Genomic DNA, 23335 nt, shown 5'->3' with positions numbered 1-23335 from the left:
ACACTATGTGAAGTTTTTTCGGCAAGGCAATTGGTGATTTCTGTTTTTGGCGATTTTTACTTTTTTCTGTTTGGCTATATTTAAAAATTTCACCTTTTGGAGCAGCATTCTTGAGACATTTTTCACCATCTGGCACATCTTTATTGTTGACTGAAGTGATGCTCAGTTTGATTCACTGCATCAGCTGGATTTATTAAATGAAATTCTTTCCTCAGGGATGTACCTGGGCAGGATAAACCAGGCAAAGGAATACACAATGAATGGTAGGACCCTGGGAAGCATCAAGAATCAGAGAGACTTTGGTGTGCATGTGCACTGATCCCTTAAAGTAGCAGTACAGGTAGATGAAGTGGTTAAGAAGGTATACTTGACGTTATTAGCTAGGGCACAGAATTTAAGAGTAGGGAGGATATGCTGGAACTGTACAAAACATTGGTTAAGCCACAGCTAGAATATTGTGCGCAGTTCTGGGATCCACACAAGAGACGTAATAGCAATGGAAAGGGTGCAGAAAGATTTATTAGGATCACAAGGTGTGGAGCTGGATGAACACAGCAGGCCAGGCAGCATCACAGGTGCAGGAAAGCTGATGTTTTGGGTCCGGACCCTTCAGAAAAGAAGTGTCCGGACCCGAAACGTCAGCTTTCCTGCTCCTCTGATGCTGCCTGGCCTGCTGTGTTCATCCAGCTCCACACCTTGTTATATCAGATCCCAGCATCGGCAGTTCCTACTATCTCTGAGATTTATTAGGATGTTGCCTGGGCTGGAAAGTTTCAGATACGAAGGGAGACTGGACAGATTGGGGTTGTTTTGCTTTGAGCAGGAGGGATTGAGAGGGAACATGATTAAGATGTATAAAATTATGAGGGGCATAAATCGGGAAGGCAGAACGAAACTGTCTCCCTTAATGGAGGCATCAATGACAATGGGGCATAGATTTAAGATAAGGAGTAGAAGGTTTAGAGTAAGTTGAGGAAAAGGTTTTTCACTCAGAGGGTGTTGTAACTCATTGTCTATAGGGGTGTGCAGAAATCTTCCTAACATTTAAGAAGTATTTAGATGTGCACGTGGGATACAAAGCAATAGGCCAAATGAGATTAGAATAATTAGGTGACTGTGTGGATGCAATAGTTTGAAGGGCCTTTTTCTGTGCTGTGCATCTCTATGCATCTGTGATAAAAATGAAAGAACTGCGGATGATCCTGCAGCCCTCTGGACTCAATACCGAGTTCAATAATTTTAGGGCCTAAACTCTCCCAAGTCCCAGCCCCCAATCCCACACACCAGGCCCTATTACTGCAGAACCTGCCATTACACAGTACCCACTATTAGTAACTAATAGTCTCCATTAACAGCTAATCACCCTCCCAGCCTGATCATTATCAACTCTTTGTTTGTCCAACTGCTCGGCTCTATCCTATCATTTACTCCTGACCCCATCCCCCCCACCCCCTTTTATCTGCATATAAACTGATGTTTTCCCAGCTACCATCAGTTTTGAGGAACAGTCACTGGACCTGAAATGTTAACTCTGGGTTTTTCCCTTCACAGATACTGCCAGACCTGCTGAGCTTTTCCAGCAACTTCTGTTTTGTTTCTCTAAGTCTGTGACCGGTTTGTCACAGTTCTTGATTTTGACATCACTACTGCTCTGTTAAGCTATAATGCCTTCCCTTGAGCAGCAATATAATGGATTTTCATAGTTCTTGCTAATCAGGTAAGTGGCAGGAAGAATAGTATAGAAAGGAAAATCTAATTCTTGGTTTCAAATGCAAGGATTCTGGAAAAGAATTTTTAAATTAATTGCGAGAACATCAAAGGTGAACGTTTAAAGATAACCTCTACTACATCTTTGTCAACAGACATTAACATCTCTTGCAAAGGTGATGAAGGAATGTTGGTATCATAATCCATCAGCAAGACTAACTGCCCTACGTATTAGAAAGACTCTGACCAAAATTGACAGCTCATTTGATAAGTTTAAAATGGACCGTTGATTATTCCTGAAAAGTGTCTATTATCTGTGCATCTACAAATGGGAATATAATGGAAGAAAAATAGCTTTCTGAAATGCTTCGATACAATGGAAATAAGCAGATTGTTGCTTAGAAACTGAAGATAACATGATTAACATTTCAGGTCATATCCTTGTCACAACTCACTTCAGTTTTATCCACCATATGATTATTTTTGGAACATCTCTTGATTTAAGAAGTTAAAATTGCAGGAGTACAAAGATTGAGAACTTGCTTAGATTTGGAAAAAATCTAACTGTAGATAAAACATCTGTAATCAGAAAGGAAACTGAAATTTTAAAAACTTCTCTCAGAAGTAAAAATAAACTTGGGGGCTTTGAAAGAAAATATTCTGTTCTAAAATCTTGACAATGTCCACATTTTGGTTTAATATTTATATTCAAATGTCATAGTCATTGTGGCCTTTCATGATTTATTTTGCACTGGTGACTTGAGTTTCCTTGTATGCACTATATGTTATAGTTTTAAGTGCATTAAAACCTTTCTAACTAGCCAAATTACAAATTTTTTATGATATAGCATCTATTGGGTGGCAATTACATATTACAGACAATCTCCACCTCTAACTAATTTCTTTAAATATTGGTATATGCTACATGCACTGTTAACCCAAATGTTTTCACACCTACCTTACTGAATTTGAGTTATTTATTGCAATAATGCCATTGTTTTCCATAATTATGAAAGAATACTGCAACTGATTTTTTAAATGGATAGATTATTGATCTTCTCCTTTTCACAATGTTTACATTTAATGTGATGAGTACTCTGTGTACAGCATTAGTTTATGAACTACAAATTTTTTTTAAAAATTCTTGTATTTGTATATTGTAAATGCTTTCACAGGAGCAAAAATAATTCATCTACAAGTTGTGTAACCTTACATACCAGTGAAATGCTGTTACTTTTTTTTTGAATGTGAAAACGTTTAGTGGTCCAAGGTAAAATCTACATTATGAACTCTTACAGAGAATTAACTACTGTATTTGTGTTTTAATCTATATATTTTATATTTGTATAATTTAAATAAAACATTTTATAAGTGCAGCCACGTGTTCTGTTTCAGTTGTATGGGATCCATGGTGAGTTATCGAGTTTGATACAAAATTGGCTTGGTTGTAGAAGACAGAGGGTAGTTATGGAGGGGTGTTTTTCTGACTGGAGTTCTATGACCTGTGGTATTCCACAAGATCAGTGTTGGGACCTCCTTTGTTTGTAAAGCATCTAAATGATTTGGATGGAAGTGTAGGTAGTCTGACTAAGCCTGCAGATGACTTGAAAATTGAGATGTTGCGTTTTGGTAGGGCCAATCAGGGTGGGATTAATACACTTAAGGTCCGAGGGAGTGTTGCTGAACAAAGAGACCTTGGGGTCCAGGTTCATGTTTCCTTGGCATTGGAGTCACCGGTAGATAGGTAGTGAAGAAAGTGTTTGTTACACTTGCCTTTATTGGCCAGTACATTGAGTATAGGAGTTGGGAGGTTCATGTTGAAGCTGGACAGGACACTGGTTAGGCCATTTTTTTTAGAATATGGCACTTAGTTCTGGCCTTCCTGCTGTAGGAAAGTTGTGAAACTTGAAAGGGTTCAGAAACGATTTACAAGGATGATGCTGGAGTTGGAGAGTTTGAGGTATAGGGAGAGGCTGAATGAGCTGAGGCTATTTTCCCTGCAACATCAGAGGCTGAGAGGTGACCTTAACAGAAGTTTATAAAATCATGAGGGGCATAGATAGGCTAAATAGTCAAGGCCTCTTCCACAGTGTAGGGGAAGTCCAAAATTAGAGGACGTAGGTTTTAAGGTGAGAGGGGAAAGATTTAAAAAGGACCTGAGGGGCAACTTTTTAACTTAGAGGATGGTGCGTGTATGGAATGAACCGCTAAAAGTGGTGGAGGCTGGTACAATTGCAACATTTAAAAGGCATCTGTATGGGTATGAGAGTAGGAAGGGTTTGGAGGGATATGAGCCAAATGCTAGGAAATGGGGCTTGATTTAATGTTGGCTATTTGGTCAGCCATGGATGAGCTGGACTGAAGGATTTGTTTCCGTGCTGTACATCTCCATGACTCCAAATTGCACGCTTGCCTTCATCGGCTGGGACATTGGAGTACAACAAAGTTGGCAAGTTGTTTTGCAGCTGTATGAGACTTTTATTTAGGCTACATTTGGGATAGTGCACATGCGCGTGTGTGTGTGCGCTCGGTCCCCAAACTAGGAAGGGTGTGAAGGCTTTGCAGCCAAATGTTTACCAGGATGTTCCCTGGGTTGGAGTGTATTGACTGCAAGAAGAGGTGTTTTTGCTAAAGCGTTGGAGACCGAGGGGTGACTGGTACAAGTATATCAAATTATGAGGAAGTCAGAAGTCACATGACACCAGGCTACGGTTCAACAGATTTATTTGAACAATTTGAAGGAGCAGCACTCTGAAAGTTAGTGGTTTCAAATAAACCTGTCGGACTATAGCCTGGTGTCATGTGACTTCGGACTTTGTCCACCCCAGTCCAACTCTGGCATGTACACATCAAATTATGTGAGACATGGGGTAGGTACTTGGAGGGGAGATGGTAGAACAGGGGCACTAGCAAAGTTTGACAGACACATGAACAGGCAGGGAATAGAGGGATACAGTATGTACAGTTAGATGGGATGACATTATGGTCAACTCGGAGATAGTGGGTGAAAGACCCATTCCTATGCTGTACTATTCAATGTAGTATTTGTTATAGTATTTGTATATAGTATTTGTTTCTTTAATAGTATTCATTACAGCTGTTTCCCTAATAGTTTGGATTTTATGATTAGCAGTGAAGTGTAAGTGCTTATCAATGACTGAAGATTTGTGACGTTTGAAGTGAATACCTCCTTTCTTGATTGTCAGTTTCAACCTGGTGCTGAGATCAGGGAATCTCCAGCAGTTCAGTAACAATAATGTAATCGAGCTAGGTAAACAGTCAAACTGTCAGGATGTGAGTTTGCTCGCTGAGCTGGAAGGTTAGGTTTCAGACATTTTGTCATCATTCTAGGTAACATCATCAGTGAGCTTCTTATGAGGCTTCAGCGGAGGCTCACTGATGATGTTACCTAGAATGGTGATGAAACGTCTGAAAACTAAGCTTCCAGCTTAATGAGCAAACTCACATCCAGAACCTCAACGTGAGCTACAAATCTTCTCAAAACTCCCTAGTCAAACAGTCAATCACACTGAAATATTCGCTTCTCAAGCAGGGAGTGAAATGCATCAGCTTTCTTTCATGAATTAAACATTTTACCGAAAATTAAATAACTTATTCAGATACATAGATCCCTTAAAATGGCCACCCAAGTGGACAGGGTTGTTAAGAAAGCATATGGTGTTTTGGCTTTCATTAACAGGGGGATTGAGTTTAAGAGTCGTGAGATCTTGTTGCAGCTCTATAAAACTTTGGTTAGGCCGCACTTGGAATACTGCGTCCAGTTCTGGGCGCCCTATTATAGGAAAGATGTGGATGCTTTGGAGAGGGTTCAGAGGAGGTTTACCAGGATGCTGCCTGGACTGGAGGGCTTATCTTATGAAGAGAGGTTGACTGAGCTCGGTCTCTTTTCATTGGAGAAAAGGAGGAGGAGAGGGGACCTAATTGAGGTATACAAGATAATGAGAGGCATAGATAGAGTCGATAGCCAGAGACTATTTCCCAGGGCAGAAATGGCTAGCACGAGGGGTCATAGTTTTAAGCTGGTTGGTGGAAAGTATAGAGGGGATGTCAGAGGCAGGTTCTTTACGCAGAGAGTTGTGAGAGCATGGAATGCGTTGCCAGCAGCAGTTGTGGAAGCAAGGTCATTGGGGTCATTTAAGAGACTGCTGGACATGCATATGGTCACAGAAATTTGAGGGTGCATCCATGAGGATCAATGGTCGGCACAACATTGTGGGCTGAAGGGCCTGTTCTGTGCTGTACTGTTCTATGTTCTATGTTCTATGTTCTATATGCACATTGGTTTAAGATAGAAGCTGAGATGTGATTTTTAAACTATAATACAGATATTTGTCAAATATAAGAATAGTAAAATGGTGGTTGATTAGTAATTATGAGCTAAGGAGATTATTTGAAAACTAAAATACACCATCGTAAATTACCAAGTGAAACTCCCTTGAGCTCTGCATGCGTGCAAGTTGCTGCATGAAATACAGAGTGAATCATGGGCTGGCCAGGAAGTTCACCCCATTACTGGAAGTGTCTGGGTGTTTCAGACTTTGTGTGTCATATTTTAAAGGCTACTTGGGCAGACCTTTACTCACTTCCAGCTTGTAGCATTGTTGGAGCCTGAGTTAGTCACTGCAAATGTCTCCGAGGAAACACAAACTGCTCCCAATGTTCAGTGATCCCTTGTGAGTGATTGCCAGTGATTACGAAATCTTGGCCAGGTAAAATAGCTGGTTGTCAACACTTGAGTTTTCAATATTCTTACATATCCTGCCACAGGAATTCCATGTGCTACTCAGAATATCTCCTTACATGTGTCTTTGAAAGAAGGAAGGAAGGTTGTCTTCTCCAGGAATGGCAGGAGGATGCCCTCCCATCACACCCCAGTGGGCTGGGTAAGGTACCAAGCATTCGAGTGCTAATGGCCTCGCTGAAGGAGGTGGATCCAGTGCAGAAAGATCTTCCAAGCTGCAAGCTGTTCCAGTACAGTTACAATACTGGCATCTACCCAACAATGTGGAAAATTGTCCAGGTATGTCCTGTACACCAAAAGCAGGACAAATCCAACCCAGTCAATTACTGCCCCATCAGTCTACTCTTGATTATCAGTAAAGTGATGGTAGGTGTTATCAACAGGGCTATCAAACAGCACCTGCTCATCAATAACCTGCTCAGTGATGCTCAGTTTGGGTTCTGCCAGGATCACTCAGCTCTTGACTTTATTGCAGCCTTGATTCAAACATGCACAAAAGAGCTGCATTCCAGAAGTGAGGTGAGAGTGACAGCCCATTACATCAAGGCTTCATTCGTCCAAGTGTGACATCACGGAGCCCTGGAATCAATGGATATAAGGGGACAAACTCTATGCTGGTTGGAGTCATATCTGGTACATAGGAAGATGGGTGTGGCTGGTGGAGATCAGTATTTCATCTCTAGGACATCTATGCAGGAATTCCACAGGGCAGTGTCAATGCCCAATCATATTCAGCTGCATCATCAATGATCTACCTTCTATCATAATGTCAGAAGTATAAATGTGGAATCATTGGTTCTCCAATGTTCAGTACCATTTGCAACTCCTCATATATTGAAGGGTTACAGGAATAGGGTAGGGACGCGTGTCTGGGTGGAAAGCTCTTTGGAGGATTAGTGTGGACTCGATGGGCTGAATAACCTGTTCCCACACTATAGGGGATTCTATGGTTTTATGACTATGTTCAAATGCAACAAGATCTGGACAGTATTCAAGCTTGGGACGCCAAGTGGCAATAACATCTGTGCCATGCTAATGTCAGGCTATGACCATCCCCAGTAAGAGATAATCTAACCACTGCCCCTTTGACATTCAATGATGTTACCATCGCTGAATCTCCAAATATCAACATCCTTGAGGTTATCATTGACCAGCAACTCAACTGGACTCACCACATAAATACAGTGGCTACAACAGCAAATTGGAGGTGATGAATACTTCAGCATGGAATTCACCTCCTGACTTTCCAAAGCCAGTCCACCATCTAAAGGCACAAGTCAGGAGTGTGATTAAATACTCCTGACTTGCTTGGAGGGTGCAGCCCCAAAAATATTCAAGAAGCTTTATGCCATCCAGGCCAAAGCAGCCTGCTTGATTGGCATTACATCCACAAGCATCCAATTCCTCTACCACCTACACTCTAGCAGCAGCGCGTATTGACTACAAGATGCACTGCAGAAATTCACCAAAAATCAGAGACAACACCTTCCAAACCCATGACCACTTCCATCTATATGGACAAGGGCAGCAGATACATGAGAACACCACCTTCAAGTTCCACTCCGAGCCATTCACCAAACTGACTTAGCAAAATATCACCATTCCTTCACCATCGCTGGGTCAAAATACTGGAATTCCCTCCCTAAAGACCTTGTGGATCAAACCATTAGCAGGTGGACTGCAGCAGTTCAAGAAAGCATTTCACCACTACCTTCTCAAGGACAACCAAGGATGGGCAATAAATGCTGGCCAGCCCGTAATGCCCACATTCTACAAATCAATCAAAAAAAGGAACAGGATGGGTGATCAAGTAAGTGGTGCATCTAGTCATGCAAGCTAACACTTATGGGCAATGCCCAATTGAAGTATGTGCTGCACAGGCACGTTGCAATGGAACTGCAAGTCTCAACATATGGAGAAAATTTGCCTCTTCTGCAAGGCCTGGTAAAATGCAAGCTTATCAACACTTGAGCTTTCAATGTTCCTACATATTTTGTGCTACTCCGAATATTTCCTGACAAAATGTTGGCAGTTTCGTTATTTGATGAACATTCAATTCTCATTCCTCATCCGCAGGTTTGTGAGGATGTCTCCCCTTCCTCATCAAGACTCAGTGTTTAATAGAACAACGCTTAGGCTTAACTTCAGTGTTAGCTGCCTGTGCTAATGTACATAACTCCAGATCGGCTTTCTGAGCTTCAACTGAAGAAGATGTCCTATCCGTAAAGAAAAATTCTCTGACTTCAGCATCTTCCTGTGGTATTACTTTGAACTCTGATTGTATTTTCTTTAGCCATTTCTCTGGTCACTACAAATGACAGGAAAAATTTTGGTACTTATTTCTGTAACAGTTTCATCTTTTTAACCTTACTTGGACTTTTCTGCGATTATAGGTGAATCAATAACTTTTGCTTGACCCAGATCAGTCCCTTGGAATAACTTGACTCAGTCTACAGATAATTTCTTAACAATGCTTCTATTAGTGTTCTGGATAACACATTACACTTCATTGCACTTTGCACCATAGAACCAGGGTGCACTCCCTTCTTATCTCGTTCATTCACATTTTAGCTTTCAATGCACTATCTGGAAGAATAACTAAGTCCTTCTCCAACAATAGAGTTTCAGTGGCTCCATAATATGATTATGGATTTAGTGACATCAATTGATGAAAAAGAGGTTAATTTTTCTTTTGACAAAAATCCTTTATATCTCTTGTCTACCTTATTAGATTCTCCTGCTCGAGGTGCAATGTTTACCTCTAGCTTCCTAATTGTCATTAGAGCTGCAATTTAATCCATGATATTTTCCTTAAGAATTTCTTCTTTGGTGCATTTAAGAGTGATGCCATTCAGTCCCATTAGTTTTCCACGTAATTTCCAGCATTCTGAACAAACAGTCCCATGTTATTACAATGGAAACAGTTAAGCCTTTGGAATTGTTGGTCTGCTGGCACTGTTGCTGGACCCAGGTAGCGTTCTGTGGACCTGAGTCTGAACCCCATTGTAGGGTAATTTGAATTTAATGCTAAAAATCTGAAATCAGAAGTTTCATGAGAATTGGGCAGGCAATGGTCTAGTGGTTTAATCACGGGGCTATTAAGCCAGAGAGCCAGGTAATGTTCTGGGGAACTTGGCTACAAATCCTGCCAAGACAGCTGGTAGAATCTAGAAAAAAGCCAGGAACTAAGAGTCTAATGATGACAGTGAAGCCATTGTTGATTATCGGAAAAAACCTTTCTGGTTCACTAATGCCCTTTTGGGAAGAAAATTGCCATCCTTACCTGCCTGGCCTACATGTGACTCCAAACCCACAGCAATGTAGTTGACTCTTTAACAGTCCATTGGGCAATCTGGGATGAGTAATAAATGCTGGCCTAGCCAGCAATGTCCTCATTCCGTGAATGAATAAAAAATATTTTTAAAAATTCATTTTTGAATGTTATTTAAAAAGAATTTAGGGCTGGAAACTGGCATCTTGGCCTACATGTGATTCCAAACCAACAGCAATGTGGTTGAGTCTTAACTGCCCTCTGAAATGGCACGGCAAGCAACTCAGTTGTATCAACTGCTTCAAAGTGTAAAGAAAGAAATGAAAGCGGGTGGACACCTGCCATCAAAAGGACAACACAGCCCTGTGAGCCCTCCTTAATGATGTTTGGGGCTAGTAACAAGATTATGAGAGTGGTCTCACAGACTCATTTAACAATAGCTTGGCATAGTTGTACCTATGGAAATATACCTTGAAATATTCCAGCCAATATCATCACAATTCCTGGGTATTTTCTAATCCACTAGCAGGCCAGAATCAATAGTGATAGTGGCCTATCAGTGTATAATGGGGAAGGAGTTTCCCTGGAAGATTCAAATTTGATTCTAGACTCTATAAAGTGTGACATCACCAGGTCAACTTGGACAAGGAATCCTTTTGCTGATGACCATATTCTGAGCTACCATAGTTGAAGATCCTTTGCTGTTTGGAACACCAGTCGGAGGAAGTACTAATGGTGATAAGCGTCATGAATGTACTTTGAATGTATTTGGATTTCAATGTCCAAGAGTGGCTTGGCAGCTCCACCACTGACAGTTCAAACCCTAAAGAACATAACTGCTAAACTGGATCTGAAACAAAGTGCAAGCTCTATTTTGGGATACCGTTCATTATATTGTGTGGAATAATGTAATGATTTTACAGGGTATCATTACTAAACATGTCAGATCCCAGAATGAAATCTGGCTTGATACACCATATTTCTTTCTTTTTAGTTTTAATAAGGTGATCTTTCACTGAAACACAATTAAGCAATGCTGCAGATTTGGTTTTAACAAAATAAAAAGAAGTTCACTTTGTGTAATAAAATGAAAATCAAAATGGAATAAAGCGAAATATTTACATATAATACAAGTTTAAAGATTTATAAACAGGTGGCAAAATACAATCTCAAAAGCACACCTTTAAAGTATTCACACTGGAGAGAATTTCCTTCTCTTTCACGTCTGTAGGGCTTAAGTTAACTGCGGCTTCAGGTTCACCATTTAGAGAATCTGATGACCTCTCCCTGGACCCTTCAGCTTCAAATAACTCATTTAGGGTGGGAATTAAATACATCTGCTTTGGAATTTGCAACCTAAACTGCTATTTCTTACAGTTCTAAACAATCAACTTTTGTCAGGACAACTCTTTCACACATCCAACTTCAGATAAAACTTCTGTAAAATCTGCCAAGTTGAAAGCTAAAAGCATTTTCACAAGCTATGGATGTTGCCTGTAATCAAAAGAAAATGTACAATTTTCTAATGTTAAACTCTGTTCACAGGTCAACTCTCCCAATTATAACAAAACCATATTACAGACCAGGTGGCACAGATAATAGATTCACTCTGCAAGGGTTGCAGCAGATTGGAAAATAACAGGTGTAATATCTTCATGCAAGAAAGGAGGGAGGCAGAAAGCAGAAAACCAAAGGCCAGTTAACAAAGACCAAGTTAACACTCTGTGAATTTGAATTGAGTCTGCACAACAATAGATTATAAGAATTAGTTAAACATAATGTAGCAATATTATAAATGCATAATCATATATGACTTCAGTTTATTCTCTCTCTCTCTGTATTCCATCCAACAGATAACAGGACAGAAAATCTTTCCTTAAAACTTTGTGTCTTGTGCAGCAATAGTACTTTACTACTCTCATCTCAGATTCCCTTAGATTCTTGCAGTGATATGCCAATTTTACAAATCATCTGTAGTAGCATGTTTTCGGGTCCATTTTGAAATCGGATAGATTGGTTTTAAAAATCCAAAAACAGGATGGCCCTCTTTATGACTTTAAAATCTTTTTACGTAATTCAGATTCAAAACCTGAGGTATAGTTTGGCTAGCGAGAGTGCAAATTTGGTGTTAATAAGTCGGCAGTACATTTTACCTGTCTTTTGATTTTTTAACGCTTCCATTCAATTCAGTAAACTGCATTCTCTTATTATTGACCCTTCTGACAGTGGAAAGTGTTTCTCCCTATATAGCTTATCAATTAATTTTGAATACCTCCATAAAATCATGCCTTGCTCTTCTTGACCATAAGGAGAACAAATCCCAACCTCTTTGGTCTTCCCACAAAACTGAAGAAATTTGTATTGTCCCAGGTAACTCTTGTCTGCATCCTCCAATTGTGAAATTAAAACCAATAAGTTTGACCTTTTGAGAACTAGCACCAGTAAAAGAAGTCAGTAGGGTACTAGATTATAAAAGATACAGTTGCTATAGTTTTACCAGACCACAGGGCTGTATTCTCATTAGAGAGTGAGTGAGATGACTGGTGGTTAGGGTCACCATGCCTCAGGAGAGGGGACCGGTTGAGAAGGAGAGTCCTACATGGTAGTCTCAGATTGTGCAGGAATTGAACGTGGAATGCCCTGCCTGCAACAGTAGTAGACTCGCCAAATTTAAGGGCATTTAAATGGTCATTAGATAAACATATGATAATAATGGAATAGTGTAGGTTAGATTAGATCAGATTCCCTACAGTGTGGAAACAGGCCTTTCGGCCCAACAAGTCCACACCGCCTCTAGAAGCATCCCACCCAGACCCATTCCCCTATAACCCACATACCCCTGAAGACTACGGGCAATTTAGCATGGCTAATCCACCTAGCCTGCACATCTTTGGACTGTGGGAGGAAACCGGAGCACCTGGAGGAAACCCAGGCAGGCACAGGGAGAATGTGCAAACTCCACACAGGCAGTTGCCCGAGGCTGGAATGGAACCTGGGTTCCTGGTGTTGTGAGGCTGCAGTGCTAACCACTGAGCCACCGTGCCGCCCCAGTTGGGGCTTCTGTTTGGTTTCACAGGTTGGCACAACATCGAGGGCCAAAGGGCCTGTATTTTGCTGTAGTGTTCTATGTCCTATGAACCCATGCTGTTGGCATCATTATGCCATGCAAAGCAGCCATCCAAGCTAATCAACTCCCACTAGATTATATCATATGTATTTGAAAATCCTACATCGCATTATCCTACATGTCCAAGATTAGAAGCATGTAGGCAAGAAATTCTGTCTGTCGTTGTTGCATACTTAGCAAGAATAAATTTTTAAAAACTCTCATTTTTTTCTTCCTTTTTATGCCTCCATCCAAGAACAGGTTTGAGTTATTAACCCCAGTTATCAGGTGCTTGGCTGGAAGAGGATCGATGCAATGGAGAGGAAAGAGAAAGTTTGAGGAGATAAGGAGGAACGAATGGTTAGGGGAACTAGGGCAGAGCCAATAGCATGGAAGTAGGTTTAGGAGAAGAGGAAAATGAACGGTGAGGATTGATTAGTATCAGAAATGAGCTAGTGGGAAATCAAGCAAGGTACAGAGTTTTCACATTGAAGAATCAATTGAAGAATAGGTATAAGCAAATATCTACATGCCAGGAAAATTACAACCAATGTTAAGCTAATCTATTAACACAAATGATGCTGCAGCCTAACAGTCAGTAACTGAGGCCCCAGCTATGGGCTTCAAACTTTATCCAAATCTCCAGAAAGAAGTTCAGCCTACCTAAGGTAATTGTTTTACAGGGATTTGCAACATTGTACAAAACATTACCTAAAATGGATATGTTTTTGATGTGTTTAATCTTATGCAAACATTTCAAATGTTCAAAAAATGTTTGCAATTACATGCAAAATCAACTTTGCGGCTTAAAGCAAGTTCTCAATTTTACTTTGCACTGCTTATGTAGCCATCTTCTACTGTTTTCAAGCTCAATACTGGTGACTATGCGGATGTAACCATGGTATTCTACCAATAACTGATTTTATATTGAAATTTGTCCTACTGCTTTACGATTAGTCAATTTGACAATCAATTAGACATTCAAATACTACACGGAGATCCAGCCACTATTTCAGGCATAACTTTTGAAACATTAGAGTTATGCCTTTTTTTAAAGAAAGGTAAGATCAGGTATTAAAAGTCTTCATGGTATCATAAGTCAAGACCTTTCTCTGTAAACACAAATACTAGAACCTAAACGCTACCACCGACCGGCTTAATTTCCACTGATTTACCAGATCCCACCCCTCTCAATACTATCGTCAGTCGATCTGAGAGCTTGGCTACCTGACTGAAAGCACAGATGAATTCTCTGCCCAACCATTCGACATTGAGCAAAGCATGGAGCTTGGAGAGGTTGAGCACTCTTTGCGTTCTTATGGGTGAAGTGAGCAGTACCTCCACAATATGAATAGGCTTTAGGTAGCACGGCTCCTTGATGCGCAGCAATGGCCAGGCTGGGGTGTGTTCCTTGGGCTTTATTTCTCAGCTATACTCACCTAACTACCGGTAAGATGCTGTGATCGCATACATTTCTTTCTCCTGGTTCATCATAACAAAGCACTTGATCGAAATGTAAGTGTTGAATTGACTTGCTTTTTTTTAAAATGTAAGTTGTGCTGCGATATTTTGTCGTGTTTTACTGATGTCGCCAGAGCTGTCAGTGGAACTTCTCAGCCTCGGATTGTACTGGCGATACTAGCGCCAAAGTTAAATTTCTTGCTGTGAATTCACGCTGAATTGAAAAGCAGCAGTAATTGTTGCCAAAGGGAAGTTACTGCAAACATGCACCTTGCTTAGGTTGTTTCTTCACTGGAGCTGAAATTTCATTTTTGGACATACATATATTCATCAAACCGCGGGGACGCTCCTTTCTTTAAAGTTAAAACGGTGAAGGCAATTGTACATTTGAACTTAACTTTGACACTGCGCCTACCATGTTTAACAGAATGAAACCAGGGCTCAGTATTTCGTTGTAGTAAGATCCTTTTCTATAGCTGTTTCTAATTGCTCTTTGACCCCGATCTCAAATCTGCATCATGTATTATATTTAGGCGTAAGAAATAGTAGCAGAATTGGGCATTTGACCGATCGAGTCTGGTCTGACATGGCTGGTTACAAGAAACAAATTCTAATCCAGAGAATGTACGAAGTAAGAGTGGGTGCAGAAGATCAGCTGTTACGTATATAGGTTGAATTGGTTCAAGGGGCTGTTGATAATACTGTACCAGCAAATAATGACTTTCTAAGAAATTGTCTGAATTTTCTAGTCAGTAGATTGCTGTGCACCACACTGTTTCTCAGAAAGATTTTCCCTGCTCAACACCGCTGTCCATTTCTTCTGGGATCTTGTGATCACTTGCAGAGGTGTGCGGCTCAGCATCTCCTAAGAAACTTCAACAGACTGAAATTAAGCTCCGGCCAGAGGGGACATACCAATTATTTACAACAGTCACAGAAGATTTAAAGGTCCTGTCTTTGAGATTGTGCTACTGAATGAGTGATTGAGTGGATAAGCTGAGTATTTGGGAGGAGGCTGTGATTTAACAGTGTCTGGCTTAAGGTTAGTTGGATGATTTGGGGAGAATGATTGGGAGTTGGTTTAAGGTAACCCAGGAATTATAGCGGGTTTTAAACTATCTTAACATCTCCACAGTAGCTTAGCAGGCAAGTCATTGGGTTCTGTCCCAAGATTCCACCTTTAGCTCATAGTTGGAGACATTTATGGGGATTGGGGAAGGATGTATTATATGTAGGGTGGGGTGGTGGTGGATGGGGAATCAGGGATTGCAGGCAAGCATGAACTTCCCATGCATTTCCCATCCCGGTTCAGTCTTCAGGATTTGCAGTGTTTGATGCTTATCTTCCACTCTGATTCCAACAGTCCAATTTAAAAACAGAACATTAGGAGAGTGAGCAAAAGCTAGCTAGATATATAAAAAAGGTAAAAGCAACTAAACAGAAGTATCTGCAGAGAAAGTGAATGAATTCATTGTAATCTTTCAAAATTCTTTAGATTCTAGAAGAGTCCAAATGGTTTGGGAAAACTGCAAATGTAATACCTTTGTTCAAAAGAGAGACAAGAAACAGGAAACTATAGGCCGGTTAGCCTGACATCTTTAATCAGGACATGTCAAAATCCTTTATTAAAAAGTTAATAGCAGGATATGTATCAAATCATCATACCATCAGGCAAACTCAGCATGTTTTGTGAAAGGGAGATCATGTGTAATATATTTATGAGAGTTCTTTGAACATTTTGGATAAAGCATACTTGGATTTCTGAAGGTATTCTATAAGGTGCCACATAAAAAGGAATACATTCTGTTATGGGAGATAAGTTGGTATGGATGGGGAACTGGCTAACTAAAAGGAAACAGCTAGGTTAAATTGGCCATCTTCAGATTAGGAAAATACTGGAGTCCTTCAGGAATCAATGCTGGAACATCAACTATTATGAAGTCTAATGACCTGGATAAAAGAACCAAATTTGCTGCTGGTACAAAAATAGGTAGAAGAGTGAATTGTGAGAGTGTACAAAGACTCTGTAGAGAAATAGGTAGTTTAAGTGATGGGAAAAAAAATTGGCAGATGGAGTATAAAATGGAAAAATGTGAGTTTGTCCACCTTGGGAGGAAAGATAGATGCAGAAGATGAGTGTAGTGTTCTTAATGAATGCTTTGTCGCTGTCTTCACAAAGCAATGGGATGATGCAGACATTCTAGATAAAGGGAAGTTTGAAATAGTACATAAAATGTATATAATGAGATGGGGAGTACTCGAGGGGCTGGCCTCCTTGGAGGTGGGTAAATTATTTGTACAAATGAGTTGTATCCTAGACTGTTGAAGGTTGAAGGAAGCCATAGAGGAAAGATTGGGCACTTCGAGGATCATTTTCTAATCCACGCCAAATACAGAAAACATCAGAGGATTGGAGACTTTCATTTATTCAAACAATGGATGTGGGCATCACTGGCTGGGTCAACATTTTTTGTCCATGTCTACTGGCCCTTCAGAAGATGATGATAAGCTGCCCTCTTGAACTGCTGCAGGTTTGTGAACAATGTACCACTATCGAAAAAGGGACAGGCTAAGTATATCTGACCTGTGCAAATGACTCGAATCAATATTCAGGAATAGAATTAACTGTTACTTAGAAAGAGCAGGGTTCAATCAGGCATAGTCAGCATGTTATGGTTAACGAAAGGTTATGTCTTCCTCAAAATTCAATTGTCAGTAATGAAGAGGTAGCACAGTGGATATTGCCTACGTCGATTTTAGTAAACATTTTACAGACTTTCACGTGGCAGACTGGTTAGAAATATTCAAATGCATGGGATACAGGTGAATCTGACAAGTTGGATCCCAATTTGGCTTAGTTGTGGGAAACAAAGGGTAGTAGTTGAATCTTTTTTGGGAATGGAAAACAGTTGATGGAGAAGAGGGTGGCTTTCAATTGCAGGAAGATATTAATGATTTGGTTGAATGGATGGAAAAATGAGAAAAGGAATTCAGTCTGGAGAAGTGTATAGTTTACATTGGGGTGGACAAAAAAAAACAATGCACAAAAAAAGCAAGAATACTGAGAACTGTTGAGGGAGTGAGAGTCTTTGGAGTGCGAGTCCACAGACCTCTGAAGCTAGCAGGACATGTAGATAAGATAGTAAAGAAGACCTATGGGCTACTTTTCTTCGTTGGATGAGGCACTGAAAACACTGTTTTTGTTGGAGCTTTCTTTACAGTTCTGTTCACCACGTTACAGAAAAGATATAATTGCTGTATAGAGAGTATGAGGGGATTTACGTGAATGTTGTCAGGGCTTGAAAATTGCAGTTATAAGGAACATTGAATAGGCTAGAATTGCTCTTCTTACAACATTGAGGGTAAGGGGAGACTTAAAAGTCGTGAAGGGTTTGCATAGAGTTGACTGGGAAGATTTGTGTTCTCCAGGCAAAGTGATCAATGACCAGGGGACGTGGATTTAAGCTGATTTGGGAGAAGGATTAGAAGGTCATGATGAAGTACATTTTAATCCAGAAGGTGATTGCCTGGAATTTGCTGCCCAAATTGATCGTTGAGGTGGAAACCCTCAACTCCTATGGAAGGAACCTGGATCTGCACCTGAAGCACTGAAACCTGATAGACTACAGAGTAGGAGCTAAATGGGATTAGACTGGATGGCCAGTTTATTACACCACTGCCGACACAATAAACTGAATGGCCTCTTTCTGTGCCATAGACACTAAATGGATTAAATGTGGAATATTATTTAAATTGTGACTGTAGAAAGCCGTAGTACAGAAAGACACAGGTGTTCTTGTTAAAAAAAAACGCGAAAATTTACTTCAGTTACAGCAGCTGATTGGGAAAGCAATGGAATGCTGAAATAACAAAATAAATGCTGGAGAATCCCTGCAGACCTGGCAGCATCTGTGTCAAGGGAAACAGACTTAAAATTTCAAATCCAACATGACTTTTCTTTGGAACTTTAGAGACAGAGGTCAAACATGTTCAGTTTTATGCTATTGTAAAAAAGGACATAGAACATAGAACGTAGAACAGAGAACATTACAGCACAGTACAGGCCCTTCGGCCTTCGATGTTGTGCTGACCTGTCATACCGATCTGAAGCCCATCTAACCTACTCTATTCCATGTACGTCCATATGCTTATCCAATGACACCTTAAATGTACCCAAAGTTGGCGAATCTACTACCGTTGCAGGCAAAGCGTAAGACGTTGAAAGAAAATGAAGTTAATATAGTATGTTGATTGCATGAGGAATGAAGTCTCAAAGTAGCAGTGTCTTGGCTACAACTAAACAAAGTATCGGTGAGACCACATTTGTAGCACCGTGTACAGTGTTCATCACCTTCCTTTAAAGAGAGATTTACTTGCACAGGAGAGAGTTCAGGGAAATTCATAATGCTGATCCCTGGAATGAAGCAGTTGTCTTCTGAAGAAAGGTTGAGTGAGTTTGACACGTACTCATTGCACTTTAGAAGAACGAGGGGTGATCTTATTGAAGCACATATAATTCTCAGGGAGCTTGATAGGGTGTGTGCTAAGAAGGCTTTCCCTTTGGGGTAGAGAACATTATTTTATAATAAAGGTTCTTCCATTTAAGATGGCAGCAAGGACAAATTTCTTCTGAGGTTTGATAGCATTTAGAGTTTCCTTCCTACAGAGCAGTGAAGGCTAGGTTTTTGAATATACTGAAAGCTGAGTTGAACAAATCTGTAATTTTTCCGAGTGTGAGGTGATATGGGGTCAGACAGGAAAGTGGAATTAAGGCCAAAATTACTTATCCATGATTTACAGGTGAATCAGGCTTCAGGGAACAAATTGCCTACTCTTGCTCCTAATTTATATGTTCATTTGCTTTACTACTTGTTTTCTTCTAATGTAACCGTTACATGATGTGAGTTTCAAGTTTGACAAATAAAATCTATCTGCAATATAATGGTTCAGTTCTTGCATAAGTAGACCACATGTCCAACTTAGTTCTGGACTACACAATTTAGACTGTATTTAAATTTCATTAGAGTACCAAATGCATTCTGGTCTCGTCTGCATCCGATTTTTACAAATTTAGTGGAATTATGTAAAAAAGGTTTGCTCGGGATATGAGATAACAAGGTGTAGATCTGGATGAACACAGCAGGCCAAACAGCATCAGTGGAGTGGGAAGGCTGATGTTTCTGGCCGAGACCCTTCTTCAGAAAAAAATGTTGGGATATGTTTCCTTAAGTGTAGATTGAGAACTTGCATTCCTCTTATGCAACATACTAATCTATTGAGATCATCCAGTAATGTTGTTTCAAGATTTCTCCTGTAAGTGATGATTCGTGTGTACTCTTCCGTTCATATCTAGTCTGAACAACTGCATTTACTTTTTTGATTTTAATATGCTTCCTTCCTTACTGGGGTAGTAACATGCCATAATTGAGCCCCACTATTCCTGGAATCATAACAAATGTTAAAGTATTTTTAAGAGGTGGGCTCACTATATCAACTTACCTGACCTTGATTGAATGCAAGGATCAAGTTTGTGTATCTAAAAAAATATTTATTGTAAGTAATCAGACCATAGTCATAAGTAACAGATAAAATCATTAGCATATTATACTTCTAATTAAAACTAATTCCCTTATAAACTCTGCCTTTAAACAAAAGCAAACAAAGCAATAGGGAAATAGATATGGTGGAGGTAGTGAAAAACGAAACTCAGTTTAGAGTCTTTGTGCTTTGTTCCAATGCAGAAGTGATCCTATTTTGCTAGCCAAGTCTGTTGGTGTTCAGATATCTCTCTCTGGAAGTTTCCACTGGTTTGTAAGAAGTACAGAATAATTGATTAACTTAGAAAATGTCTCTGATTTATCAATTCAAAAGTTAAAGCTCACAGCATATGCTAGAGGAAAGGTAACTGGTTTTTTCCAAGTTTAATTTTTTTACTAGGTAGAACAGACAGCTTTTGCTGGTGAGATAAACAGCACGCATTTCTGTGTGTTTCTCTCTGTGTGACTCTATAACTTGTTTCCAGTTCCAACCTGCTCAGTTAGCTGACAATCAATCAGCTTCACTTTTAAACAGTTCTTTGCTCTTGATCATTTGCACATTGCAGGAATCCACAGCCACAAAAGAGATCACACTCGGTATCAAATTTCTCATGAGGGGTATAGACAGGGTGAATAGCAAAAAACTTTTTCCCATAGTGGGGGACTCAATTACTAGGGGTCATGAGTTCAAAGTGAGAGGAGGAAAGTTTAAGGGAGATATGCGTGGAAAGTTCTTTACACAGAGGGTGGTGGGCGCCTGGAACGGGTTGCCAGCAGAGGTGGTAGACGCAGACACGTTAACGTCTTTTAAGATATTTTTGGACAGGTACATGGATGGGCAGGGAACAAATGGACACAGACCGTTAGAAAACAGATGACAGGTTAGACAGAGGATCTTGATCGGCTCAGGCTTGGAGGGCCGAAGGGCCTGTTTCTGTGCTGTAAGTTTCTTTGTTTCTTTGTTTCTCACTGTGAAATTGTGCGGCCATGTGTTTCTTCTTCTAAAAAAAAAGTTGCTTCTTTTTGCAATCCTCAGTTTTTAAAGACACAAGTATAAAATGAAATTGTTCTTATATAAGCATACTATATTCTAGAAACCAGCTATCCTGTAATGTTAGCAGGTGTTACATTGATGTCCAATCATGGACTTGAGTACATAAATCCAGCTGACACTTCAGTGCAATAAACAAGGCGCTGCTGCATGTTTGGAAGAGCCAGCATTTTGATGATGTATTAATCTCAGTTTTGTTCTCCTGCTGATCTTATAACGTTATCTGAAAAACAGAGCTTTAAAAACAAAAATTCATGGAACTTGGGCATTGCTTACTGTGCCACCATTTATTACCCATCCCTAAGTGCCCTTGAGAAGGTGGTGCTGAGCTGCTTTTTTAAACTACTGCAGGCCATTTGTTGTAGCCAGACCCATGATACTGTTAAGGAGGGAGTTGCAGCATTTTGACCTCGGGACACTAAAGAAATGGCAATATCTTTCCAAATCATTTTGGTGAGTCATTTGAGGGGGAACTATTTCTAGTGTCGTCATAAAAGTTGAAGACTTTAAAGAAGCACCAATTCCCCAGTTTCCCTGATTTTTCAGATCGGCTTGACAGAAAGCATTAGTATTTATTCCAGAGAGATAGTAGGCAATGCAAATGCTGGAGTTAGAGACAACACAGTGTGGAGCTGAAGGAACACAGCAGGCCAGGCAGCATCAGAGGACCAGGAAAAGTTGACCTTTCAGGTCGGGACCCTTCTTCAGAAGAAGGGTTCCAACCCAAAATGTTAACTTTCTGGCTCCTCTGACAGCGTGTTCCAGACACTCCTCTGATGCTGCCTGCCCTGCTGTGTTCCTCCAGCTCCACACTATGTTATCACTATTTATTACATTAGCTGCAGATAAACAATTATGAACTGCAGACATATAACTTTACTAGTTAAAATTTTGATCCCCTTTTCAACTCCCAGTCATGTATAGACACAGAGACACAAACAGGAAAATAAATATGAGTGAAAGACAATGGGAACTCTAGATACTGGAGAATTCGAGATAACAAGGTGTGAAGCTGGATGAACAGAGCAGGCTAAGCAGCATCTTAGGAGCACAAAGGCTGACGTTTTGGGCCTAGACCCTTCATCAGATGTAGGCCTGAAGCGTCAGCTTTTGTGCTCCTAAGATGCTGCTTGGCCTGCTATGTTCTTTGGCATCGTCATGAAAGTGGAGTCAGCCTCTTTGGTAGGATAGGGAGCTGAATATTCGGCTTCTTGGTCAGTAGCAACTCTGATGCTAGACCACATTAGGGTGGAATGGATCGGTAATTTAGCAGTGAAGAATTTTTCACTAAAACTAACTTAGCTGTCCTGATCATGGGCTCAGCCACCCCATTGGATTGTGGCTATGTTGGCAATCTTGTGAAATGTTTAAATCCAGAATTCGTTGCAAGTTGCTGAAGCACTCATTCGTGAACTGTGGCCTGTTGTCCATAATGACCACTTCAGGGACGCCATGAATTACAAATATCTCATAGAACTCAGATAACTGCTTTTGGAGTCATGGAGTGCAACTTTAACATTTAACTACAGTGAGAAATAATGAATGATGAAGAGATGAGATTTTCTATCAAATGAATAGGTCTGTTACCACACGTTTCCATGCTCTGGTGGGGGATGTGATGGGTGTCAGTGGCTCTTGTTTTGTCTGGTCTGTGAATAACACAAGTTTTGTAGTCAGCCATGATTTCAATTTCTTTGGTGGTTCAAGGCCACCACACCATTGACTGAATTTTGGCTCTGTGTTTGGTGATCCTCAAGTGTCCTTGGTTGCAGCTTCTCCAGGACATTTTTCTGAAATGAGGCTGGAATGACACTAACTTGTCATCCGTGATTGTAAAATGCTGTTGGTACTTAAAGTACGTTTTCATGACCATCCTTCAATGGCATTCAACACAACCCAGCCAGTGGTGAGACATTCCTGCTCTGTCATATTTGGTTGGGTTGATTATGACTTTTTGACTACTGTCTCATTATAGACTGAGTGTATGATGCAATTTCATGAACAAATGCAATATTATGTGGCTGTTGACCATCACTCTGGAGAATACATCCACCATGGTCTGCAATTTTAACTGCACATATATTCCAACATATGTGAATCTCATGAAATTGGATTAGAAAAACTCTTTATTCTTGGAGGCATCCTTACGAGTTCTTTCTCAATCAGTTAAATAACTAGAGGTTTGGGATCTACTTCCATGACCACTTTCTGTCCAAGAATACATTTAAAAATGTCTAGCAAATTTGTTCTTCTGACTCACAGTATATAATGTTTCTGTATTATAATGCCTGTGATGTGTAATGATCCAGCTATGACAACAGTTTCGTTGCTCCTAGAAGAGTACTGCTGTTAAGCCTTTAGCTGAAGCAGCAATTGCTGTCATGATTGGAAAAGACACATTGTAGAGGGCTAGAACATCTGTGACTGTCAATATATCCTT

At 40.2% G+C, this 23335-nt stretch overlaps 1 protein-coding gene across 6 annotated transcripts in view; it reads left to right on the top strand.

The window, feature by feature from the left end:
* The window catches only part of LOC125454151 (activin receptor type-1-like), a 135967-nt gene extending 132959 nt beyond the window's left edge, over window positions 1-3008 (top strand). For all 6 annotated transcript variants that reach the window (XM_059647283.1, XM_059647284.1, XM_048534620.2 and 3 more), the window contains one exon: window positions 1863-3008. In XM_059647283.1, the coding sequence (XP_059503266.1) occupies window positions 1863-1997 (135 nt within the window). In that variant the 3' untranslated portion in view covers window positions 1998-3008. The remainder of the gene's footprint in view (window positions 1-1862) is intronic.
* Window positions 3009-23335: the final 20327 nt, after the last annotated feature.

The sequence above is a fragment of the Stegostoma tigrinum genome, chromosome 7 (genome assembly GCF_030684315.1).
Source record: "Stegostoma tigrinum isolate sSteTig4 chromosome 7, sSteTig4.hap1, whole genome shotgun sequence".
NCBI lineage: Eukaryota > Metazoa > Chordata > Chondrichthyes > Orectolobiformes > Stegostomatidae > Stegostoma > Stegostoma tigrinum.
This window is presented reverse-complemented; position numbering and strand designations above follow the sequence as displayed.